The sequence below is a fragment of the Biomphalaria glabrata genome, chromosome 7 (assembly GCF_947242115.1).
Source record: "Biomphalaria glabrata chromosome 7, xgBioGlab47.1, whole genome shotgun sequence".
Lineage (NCBI taxonomy): Eukaryota > Metazoa > Mollusca > Gastropoda > Planorbidae > Biomphalaria > Biomphalaria glabrata.
In genome coordinates this window covers 21849796-21861615 of record NC_074717.1, presented here as the reverse complement: position 1 = coordinate 21861615, position 11820 = coordinate 21849796, and the positions used below count along the sequence as shown (strand labels likewise).

Here is an 11820-nt window from a genome sequence, read left to right as displayed (position 1 = left end):
CAAGAAAGGCATATCATGGCTTTAATGTCAGTGAAGTCACAAATACTAGAAAGTATCGATGTAGTTAATGTTATAGATGCCTTTGCTGCACAGAATGCACGACGTGAAGCGATATCAATTTAGATTTGTCACTTGTGCATTATTATCTTTAATTACTTATAATTATATTATTTAATTACTAAACAACGGTATTATTCATTAACAGTGTCTTGATTACTTTTTGTTAAGTTTACTAATATACTGAACCAATTTGATTTGGGGCTTATATATTTTTGCGTAGGCTACATTATCCCATGTCACATGTCGAATGTCAAAATGGAAGGGCCCCCAAAGAGGTCAATCCCCCCGGGCCCCCAAATCCCTAGTTACGCCCCTGTAGCCAGTCCGCCCCAGGTGCCTGGTAACCCGAAGTTCCAATAAAACTATTAGCCACCGGTCTAAATGTTTACACCACGTGACTGTGCGTAAGATAACCAAACCTAACGTTGCACTAACGAGGGTCCCACTAAAGCCTTAGACTGCGCCGAGGTAAAGATCGGAGTTAGTGATCCCAAAACCTCCTTAGTGACTTCCCTTTATCCTTGAACTTATTCTGAACTTATTTTTGTATTGACAAGATGGCAGCCCCAACAATGAGGAACTCTTGTGGCATGTTTCGTCTTTTATATTCTGCTCGCAATATTGGGCTTCAAACCAGACAGAAGTAAGGAAACATTTCTATTTATGATTTTTCAATATTTAGATCTAGTTATTAGTTTTGTAAATGTTCATTGAAGCAATAAATATCTTAACACGAAAGAAATTAATGATAATGAAGGTCATTAGATAATTATACTAGACTTATTATGACTTATAACTTATAATAGATTTCATTTAGATTTAGATCTAGAATTTAGTCTAATTTAGAATTTAGATTATTTTAGATCTATTCTAGATCTAGATCTACTATGATCTAGATCTAGAATCTATATGATAAATGATTATATTGGACATTTTTTATTTTAATGATTTTTTTATTTTATAAAATTTATTTAGAATTTGAGCAATTTCAATTTCTATTTAGCCAGTCAAGTCTCAATGAGACACATTGTCACACATGATGAGACTCTTGAAAATCATTCTTCAATCATATTCATGTCAATGACTATTGACTATTGAGATGGTCAGGATGAGTGAGCTAGAGATCTGGAACTAGATCAATCTAGAATCTAGATCTAGAATACAAGTGAAGTTTTCTGAGTAAAAAAGTAGATAGTGAGTCTACATCTGGACTACGACTAGATCTTGATAAGTTGATTATAATCTAGAGTAGTTTATGCTATTCGGACACCTATAGGCTCAAATGTGAAAGTTTGACTTTGACAGCGCATTATTTTACAATGGTTCGACATTGATAAGAAAATGAAGTATCAAAGTCTTCTTTAGTTAAAGGAGAATAAGGTCAATAAGGATGACTACTTATATTTGTACCCCTAACCTATATTTGTTATTATATTCAAGGTCAAAGAGGCTGTGTGTTTTCATTTAATTTGGACAAATTTGACCCACATTATTTGATTCCAGACACTATAATTTATTTTGGACAGTCTCTATATTTAGGCATCAATAAACTCAGATTTTAATTCTATATTAACATATTAACTAAATTTTAAGATCCCCAGGCATAGCCCCTCACATGAAATCATAAGGATGTTTTCAAACTATGCATAAATACGAATACAAAAAATAAAAATATGAACACACTTATTCTACCAAAATTAGGTAACTGGGATATAGTGACTTCTGCACCGACTTTTAGACATTTTGTGTGTTGAATGTTTGTGTTTTTTGTTTATTAATTTAATAAATTTCTAATACAGATGATCTTTTGTAGTATAGTACCTGTTAGGATAGCCATTCTTGCTTAACTGAATCCTATATATTCTATATTCTCTCTATATAAATCTAGATCTATCTAGTAGGTCTAGATCTAAGCATTTAACTTCATTCAATGTACCAAGCTCACTCCAAACATTTGCCCATTTATTCTCTATTAAAAAAATACAACAAAAAACGAACAAATATAATATAAGATCATTAACATTGATGTCCAAAACTGGCTGTCCGAAATAAATTTTGGTAAGAAAATCGTAATTTAATTTGGACACCCTATTAATTTTTTTTTTTGGATGGAATCAAACAACTTGGCTTATGAATCAAATAAATTCGCTCTAAAAACAGAATAATATTGCCGGGCTCATTAGTATAGACTTAGCCAATCAAAAAATATAGTCTTAACCCTAGGAAGAGGTAAAGTCATCCGGGTAACATAGGAAAAAACAATAACCTGACTAACAAATTTGAAATTAGTTTTTCTTACATAAAAAGACATGGAAGGAAATTGGGCCAGAATCATTGGAAAATGGACAAGCACATTATACAGTGCGCTAGTTTTATAATAAATATAAAAATAATTATTTAATGACCACAAAAACAGCGAATGTCCGAATTCATGTAATGTCCGAAATAAATAAACTACTATATATGGAAGGTCTAACTAAGATTTGTGAATTGTCACTAGACTCTTGATACTCTATGTCTATACTGACTATACTCTGGGATATAATAATCATATATTATAATCATTATATCACTAGAATTTACTACATGTAACTAGATCTAGATCAGCGGTTCTCAACCTTTTTAGTACAACGACCCCTTTTTGCATTTGGTCACTATGTGGCGACCCCAACTGTAATTTTTTTTTTTGGGGGGGGGGGGGGGGTCATATATAACATCAAAATCAAAATGTGAATAACTGATATGAATTGCCAAAGCTGTATGTTTAATCCAGAAGCACTAAATATTTCTGCTAATACCTAAATTGCAAATAATTGAGGTTGTACCTTTATGACTTTGTAACTTTTCAATTCATGGTTTTATAATTATGTGACAATTTGGAAAACATGGTAATAAACTCCAGCAATTGAGTCATACATTGCTACAAAAGTGTTGCGACAATTTGTGAAAAATGCTACAACGTTATTTTGATGGTTGAGCTTTGTTTCTGTTTGACCATATCAGGAATTATAGGGCTGTCTTTGCAAGATCAGAACAAATGTCATCTTCTGCATCAATTATACTTCTGTATTTAAGAAGTTAAAAAATCCTGTTTCACAAATATATGATGTTGGAAATTTAACTCGTAGCTGTAGTTCACATACATCGTTAAAGAGCGCTTCAACCTGCGATTTTGTTTTCTTATTAAAAAATAAAAAAATCGTTTTCGAACTTTACTTCAGCTAACTTGAGTGTGAAATAGCAGAAACATTTTTGGATTCACCAAATTCATTAAAAGGCTGTGAAAAAAATTTAATATTTGTTTAAAACACTTGAATTTACAAAATTCAAAGGGCTAACATTTTCATGTGGAAATTACTAATATTCATCAATGAGTTAAATATGTTCCGATGACTTTTTGGGTGACTCATTCTTTACCAAAAGTTGAACACCCTAACTAACAACCAAACATACTTTGACCAGCATCTTTGCAGACACTATACATTTTTTTGGACAAGATTTTTTTTTCCAGAAAAAGTAACATCTGTGTGTATTATATAAGATAAGATAAGAATCAGCATTTTTGTCAAATACATCAAGTGCTGTAGTAGACGTTTCAACGGGTTTACAAAGAAAGAACTCATCTTTAAAATCGCCATCATTTCTATACCCTGGCTTTCTTGTCATCTTTACAACTATACTACTGTATGTCCTTATAGGCAAAGCTGGGATGTTTGTTAACACAATGATGTTTCAGTTTGTATTGCCTTATTGACACTGAAAAGAGAACTTCTGTACAAATGATGCGTTAAGTTTTTTCAATGCCAGCTTTAAGTATTGAAGTAAAACAATATAATAAGAAATCATCCATATATTTTCTTTTCTTAACGTTCTTTTGTTCGAGGTCTATTTTCATGGTTTGTTCCATAATGAAAATATTTCCTTCAACAACATGATGGTGTATTGCTAATTATAAACTAATATGCTTCTCGTAATTTTTCACCCTATAAATAATTGAAAACAAATTATTACACCATTTTTATGCTGCGACATTATAATGATCTAGATTAAGTTGTTTCTCAACATCTATCCTTGAATTACAATTATAGTGTTTTTTTTTAAGTAAATAACTTTTTTAAAAAATGTGTACAATGTCTTTTTTTTTCTACAAGAAAAATACATTTTTCTGATGGTCTTAGGCGACCCCTGGTAATTCGCCAATCGACCAGCTAGGGTGTCGCGACCCACAGGTTGAGAACCCCTGATCTAGACCTAGTCATTCTAGAATCTAGATGCAATATTCTGAACATGGAGCGCCAAATATGATCTATACTATATAAATATAGGAACATAGAGAAAATAATGGATTGTAGGGATTTCCAATTAGAATTACCCCAAGATCAATGATGTCAATGTTGTTTTCTTATAATGCATCATACATCACAACATGATCAAGACATCCTCTGTTATAATAACTGTCTTAACTAGATCTGTAATTCTATATAATTAATAGCACCAGTCCACAATGAAATCTATTTAGCTTGTCAGTACTATTCACTTCTGTGGGCTTAGAGTTCCATGCAATCTGATGACACCATTGTGCTTTACTTCACAAAATAAAAGATGTATTAGTGCAGGGCGTGTCTTCAAGTGAGTTTGAGAATTATTGAAAGGAAATTATAATGTAGTTCTTCAATAAGAAAAAATATGAAGATTTTTGCAGCATTTTTCACATATTTTTTTTATCAAATAAACTCAATAGCTCCTACCGCAGCACTATGTGTCTACATTAATTAAGTCCTACAGCAGGATAATGCATTGGGACGCTAGATAAAGTTTTTAAAACTTGACACCTATAAAAGATGATGTGTATAGGTTTACAAAAGTAGCTACAAGAGAGTCATGCTTGTATAGAAAAAAGATGTATAGATTTACAAAAAAAAATAAGTTGGATAATTGTTGTGCAGTACCAGCACTAAATAATTTGATTAAACTTTGACACACCTCTATACAACTGTAAACAAAGAAATAGATATACTTAATTAATAACTTATTTATGTTTTAGTGCAATTTGGAGCAATGTGGAAATGGGCCCTCCTGATGCCATTCTTGGTGTTACAGAGGCATTCAAAAAAGATACCAACCCTAAAAAGATGAATCTTGGTGTTGGAGCATACAGAGATGATGCAGGAAAGCCCTATGTTTTGCCATCTGTGAAGAAAGTTTGTATTCACTTTAAAAAAAACTATAGTAGCGTTTTGTTTTTTATTTGAAAAAGAAAATTTGTTTTCCTTTTTCATTTTAGTATTTAGTATAGTAGTATAGTATAGTATTTTACCAACCATTAGACTCAAGTTTGTACTCTTGATTCATCTCAAAATAATTCTTACAATTTTATACCTTTAACATTTAAAGTAGCCTAATGAGAATAATTTTTTTTTTCCAGGCAGAAGATGAAATTCTTAAAGCTGGACTTGACAAAGAATATGCAGGAATTATTGGAGTTCCAGATTTTTACAATGCTGCCATTAAGTTAGCTTTAGGATCTGATTCATCAGTCATTAAAGAGAAATTGGTCAGTGACATCTCTTAATGTAACACCATTTACTGTATCTCCATGCATGTCTGACACTAATGTAATAGAAAAAAACAACAACATTGTTGTTCTACACATTTGTCTATAATTTAATTTCGTTTAATGTCATGCATGAACTAAACTTAAGTAATTAGTGTTCAACTAAAATGTAATGACTGTGTCTAAAGACTGTGCCTTATCTAGGAGAATTTTTTATTTTTTTTTACAGAATGTTACCACACAAGCTATTTCTGGAACTGGTGCATTGCGTGTTGGAGCTAATTTTTTTGTATGTTAACTTGACTATATTCATAACTTCTTACTTTTTTTTTCTGTCATTATTTAAAAAAAAAATATTTCAAAAGAAAAATGTATATATCTATCTATTTATGTTTTGCTTTTTTTTTGTTCTGTTTACCAGGCCAAGTGGTATACAAAAAGTAAGACATTTTGGTTACCTACACCATCATGGGGCAATCACACTCCTATTCTCAAGTAAATGTTTACTTTTTTATTGAACAAAATAAAGATATATTTTGTGATGTAAATGTTAGCAGCATTGAATTAAAGCATGGGCTTTTTTCCCTTAGGCATGCTGGTTTAAATGTCAACTCCTACAAATACTATGATCCTAGCACTTGTGGCTTTGATTTTAAAGGTGCCATTGAAGATATTAAGGTAAACATTTATTTGGTACCAATAGTTTTTTGTTTAGGTCTTGCTATTAATAAAATAGGAATAGTAAAACACTGTTCCATAGTGATGTTGATAATGAAATTTTTGTGTTGCAGAAAATTCCTGAAGGTGATGTGATTTTGCTCCATGCCTGTGCCCATAATCCTACTGGTGTTGACCCCAAGGTTAGAGTCCAGCATTTACTAGTTAAATTTTTTTTTGGTATTCTCCATACACACTCTTCTATTCAGCTAATTCACTCTTTCAACAGCATTTTGTAGTAATGAAATCCTTTTACAATTAGTTCCTAGGCGCTTATTCCCATTAAAACTTTGGTTTGGGTTGACAACTTTTCTTTATGCTCTGTAAGTACAAAGTTTCATCCCTGCTCTACAACTAACCATCATTATCAAACACCATGCCAGTGAGTGTTTGAGAGGCTGTTTGAGAGGCTCTTCCAAAAGCCCTGCAGTTTTCTGCAATATATGTATGTCACCATTCATTTGGCTTCCCAGACTTGTGGAAACATAATTCAACAATACTTGGACAGTAAAAAAAGAGTTGAGACATGATTTTGTCATCCTCCTTGCAGTGGGGGCATTACAAGTTGAAGTTTGGCCTGAACCATGCAAAATATGAACAGGCCTGTGTAGCCTGCACCACATGGAAGCCCCAAGAGGGTGCCTTCTAGGCTGTTTTCACTGCTTTCTCTAAGATGCTATTCAATTCTCCTTCCCTTTGATGAGCACCCACACTTGCCTTGTTTAGAAAAATTTTAGTCTAAAATATAAACATTGACTAGCATAAAGATAAAAGACTGACAAAGTGCTAAAGAAGCTAAAAGATTAGTGATTTCTTTAGACCTCTTCACTTCCATTTCTAACACGATAGTGAGTTTTTACTATTTGTGTCCTCAGCCTGAGCAATGGAAAGAGCTGAGTCAAGTTATTAAGCAAAGGAAACTCTATCCATATTTTGACATGGCCTATCAAGGTTTTGCTAGTGGAAGCACAGACACTGATGCTTTTGCAGTTCGTACTTTCATTAATGATGGCCATCAGATTGCCCTAAGCCAGTCTTTCTCCAAAAACATGGGACTTTATGGTAAAGCTATTCTTAGCACTGACACAATTTTGTTTAATTAAAAATGTTGCATTAATTTTTATAATAGATATTATAGAGGTAGAGAATTTTGACTCTGGGATATTGTAAAGCACCAGTTAAATTCCTTTTTTTTTCTTTTAAAACTTTTATTGGGAAAGGGAAAGTGAATTGTTGGTGTAAATGTTTTCCATAGAAGCAGATGAACTATACATCTTTATAAAGAAATTAGATGTAATGATAGAATGACAATTCATACTTATTATATTTAATTCAAGGTGAAAGAGTTGGAGCCTTCTCTATAATTTGCTCTAGTGCTGAGGAAGCTGAAAGGGTGATGTCACAAGTTAAGATTATCATTCGACCCTTGTACTCCAATCCCCCTGTACATGGAGCTAGAATAGCTGCCAAGATTCTTAACACTCCAGAGCTCAATGCTCAATGGTCAGTCCTTTAGTTTTTATTTGGTCATTGCGTACTCGTTTGTTAAATTAGCTTGACAAGAATTTTACATTTAAATATATGATATTTTGTACGGACAGGTTGAAAGAGGTTAAAGGAATGGCAGATAGAATCATTACAATGAGGCAACGTCTCAGAGATGGTCTAAAGAAAGAAGGATCAAGTCGTAACTGGCAACACATTACTGATCAAATTGGCATGTTTTGCTTCACTGGACTTAAACCAGATCAGGTATTGAATGTTATTAAGCTTTGATCTACTTACTGAACATATTAATGGGGTTTAAGATTGATTTACAAAAAAAAAAAGACCGGCTAGAAACAAATTTGTTATTCTTTTTTACAAATGATTAGATGAATGCCATCACAATAATAACTTTAAAAACTTTAAAATAATTCATTAAAATTAATTTAGTAGATATGCATGTACAAAAGCTAATCAACTCTTTAAAAATGTATTATAGTATTGGGGTTGGGTGGCTGAGTGGATAAGTGCTTGGCTTCCCAACCTAGGGTTCTTTGGTTCAAATATCAGTGAAGACTGGGTTTTTCAATATCGAGATTTGTAAGACGCTCCTGAGTCTCCCCAACTCTTATGGTAACTGACATTATTTGAGGAAAGTAAAGGCAGTTGGTAATTGTGCAATTGGACACCATTGTTAACCATCAACCATAGAAACCTTTACATCATCTGCCGTATAATTTGCTAGTCTGAAAGGGGTACTTTACTTTCTATCAGTTAAACCAGAGGATCTCTTCCACTGACTGAGGCAATTTGTGCTGTCCCTATTAAATGCAAAGGAGGTATGGTGGCTGAGCGGTAAAGTGTTTTGCTTTTGTACCAGGGTCCTGGGTTCAAATCCTGGTGAAGACTGGGATTTTTAATTTCGTGATCTTTGGGTGCCTCCCGGTCTGCCCAGCTCTAATGGGTATGTGACACTAGTTGGGGAAAATAAAAGGTGTTGGTTGTTGTGCTGGCCACATGACACCCTTGTTAAACATCGGCCATATCTGACCTATAGATCACAAGGTCTGAAAGGGGAACTTTACTTTTAAACTTAATGCAAACCAAACCTTGAAATGTGTGCCTCCTGTATTATTTTAGGGTTTCCTTTCTGGGATTAATACCTAGATCTCAAAACTGACCTTTTCTAGTTCAATCGCCTTTCCAAGCTAGCAAGCTCCATCTGTTCCCAAGTTTTATGATTCAGAGGAGCCTTCATTCCTTTACTTGTTAGTAGAAACTTGTTCAGTGGGCTCAGAGTCTTGAGCCACACAAGCAAGTCAGGTGCAGCATGTGTTTTTTTTTTTAATTTGTTGCATTTAAGCAAATGTTTAAAAATCATCACAGTAAAAGTAAACATTTATCATCTAGGTTGAGCGCTTGACAAAAGAATTCTCCATTTTCCTGACAAAGGACGGCAGGATATCTGTGGCTGGTGTATCTTCCAACAATGTAGACTACTTGGCTCATGCCATTCATCAGGTTACCAAGTAAAGGAAGAGATTAGCAAAGTGACTTTTTATTGTAACATCCTGCTTAGCAGATAGAAAACATGTAGGCTTATTAGAACCAAGTGTAAATGTTTCCTTGGAATACTGTGATCTCATAAAGGATTTATTTACACTTGTCTTTTTTTTTTTTATTATAACCAGAAAAAAATATGTTGAAAAGTGAAATACTGTTCCCAATCTGAATCTGGTGAAATATTTGTTCCTCTTTCCTTTTACATGTGTGAACTAATGTCCAAACTATATGAGTATGTTCATTATTTAGTAGAAACAATTTCCTTGCAATTAAGTGATATTATGAACATTTTTTTTTTTAAAAGCTTTTAGATATTATGATGGAAAAAAATAATAGTTTACAATCTTATTGAAATGTTCCATAGGGTAAAAAGAAACAAGAGCTTGGTCTTGTGTTTTCTTTCTGCTCTTATGGATCTGTCATGTTTTAGGTGGATCTAATCTAATCTAATGCAATCATTCAATATTGTTTATTGTCTCTATTTATGCTGTCTTTTTCTCACATTGTCTTTGTGTCATGGAAAATATTGTATGTACATCTACACTGGGTTACTGTTAGAAATGTATAAAATTGATGTTAACATGATGCAGTCTTGGTTTTCTTCTTTGTATGGTGTGAATGTTTGAACAAGGATTGTTGAGATTTCTGTGAAACACAGTTTAACACACATATTTCTTAAAATATAATCTTACTTAAATGATTTATACTTGAACTAATGATTCACATGCTCAATTTGTTTTTCTCTTAATCTAAATTATTCAAGCTAAAAAATAACATTATTAAAAAAAAATTCTATAAAGAATAAATGTGCAGGTATTTGATGGTAATTCGCCTACATCATAGTTTTCTTTGTCAGTTACTCAATACTGTGATATTTATGATAATGTTTCTAACAATTGTTATTTACAAATTAGTAAATGTTGATCATATGATGTTGCAGCTTAGCACTGCACAATTAAGTTCCTGTTTAAAAAAAAAAAATATATATATACATTTTTAAAGATGGGACTTAGAGGGTGTATATGCCTTATTTTATTAGATTAACATTAAAAGAGAATTTTTATTGAGCTTCTATTATGTGGATTTCTTCTTGGGTGCACCTTATAGTGTTAAAAAAAATAGGTCATACTCCAGAAGCCCCTAATATGTACTAACTCAGCCCCACAAATCTTATATGTGTTTGGCCATTTCTTGTACCTGGGCAGCACTGTGTCCAATGTAGATTGAACTATGAAATGTAGAGGTATTTAATTAACATAGAATCACACACATCACTGAGTGAAAAAAAAAATTGTTGTAGAGAAATTAATTTTACTTATCAACCTAAATACATTTGAAAATCATGGCATGCATGACTGAATTCTATAAGCATAATTGGACACAGATTCATATCAATGGTGAAAGAATACAACACTGGGTTGTTAGCATATACAAATGCAGATAACTGTGTGACTAGGTACATGTATTTAGTAACAAAGTCAATAAGTCTATCCTTCTCTAGAATCATTGCTTACACTTTACAGATGCTAGTCAAAACAAGGAGTCAGTAAGCTGGATTTTTTTTTTAAAGAATAAAACATGTTCAATACAATAATGGCAACAAAGATAGGCATAGCCTATTTGAAGAGTTACTATTTGTAAAGCTATAGGGTGTAAATGTAATTTTTGTTACGTAAAAAAAATAATTTCAAAGAATAAAATTTATAATAGCACTAAACAGTTTTGAGATTCACTTTGAGGAAAAAAAAGATATATTTAAAGAAGTCTCTCCCAACATAGAAAGTCAAACTTAAATGACAGTTAATATAGTGCACAACAACCTGATAACAAAATAGATCATGTAGAATTCAAGTGAATGATAACGCCTATCATGTCTTTAGCTCTACACAAGCTGTAAGAGAAAGTCCAAAACATAATGGAGTAGGGTAAAGATTTATAATGCTCAGGGGATTTAACTCGGTATTAACATCAGAACAAAAAATGGATTGAAGAAAAACCTAGAAATGTAAAAAGCTGAGGTAAAACTGTTACCATGAGCCCTGGTTGTTATTTAACACATACAGGAAGACAGGTAAGGAGCAAAGAAAATTCATGCCATGAAAGAGAGCATACACAACTCATGGCAAGAGGTCAATGGATACAAAAATAGCGTAGACTGGATCACCAACACGAATACACTTGAGATGTCATTATCCCTAGTGCTTCTGGAAGAAAACTCATGGCTTCTATAGGGGACAATATGTAGGGGAGAGTGTACACATGGTACAACTATATGATAGAAATAGGCAAAATGATATGGATGCCAATTCATTGGCAGGATATAGAAAGAAAATTTGGAAAGCAAAATAGTTGTTTATAAATATAGTACTTTTCTCTTGGAGAAAAAACTTATTATACATAATTCATTAGTTTGATAGAACAATTGTTATTAAATGGTGTGT

At 32.6% G+C, this 11820-nt stretch overlaps 1 protein-coding gene across 1 annotated transcript; it reads left to right on the top strand.

The window, feature by feature from the left end:
• The first annotated feature begins 513 nt into the window (after nt 1-513).
• LOC106079044 (aspartate aminotransferase, mitochondrial-like) lies at nt 514-9964 on the top strand. Its single transcript, XM_056034849.1, has 11 exons — nt 514-703; nt 5105-5261; nt 5486-5614; nt 5844-5903; nt 6036-6109; nt 6205-6292; nt 6406-6474; nt 7207-7393; nt 7669-7834; nt 7933-8083; nt 9227-9964. The coding sequence occupies exons 1-11, from the start codon at nt 618-620 to the stop codon at nt 9347-9349; spliced, it is 1290 nt and encodes a 429-aa protein (XP_055890824.1). The 5' UTR covers nt 514-617; the 3' UTR covers nt 9350-9964.
• The last annotated feature ends 1856 nt before the right edge of the window (nt 9965-11820 follow it).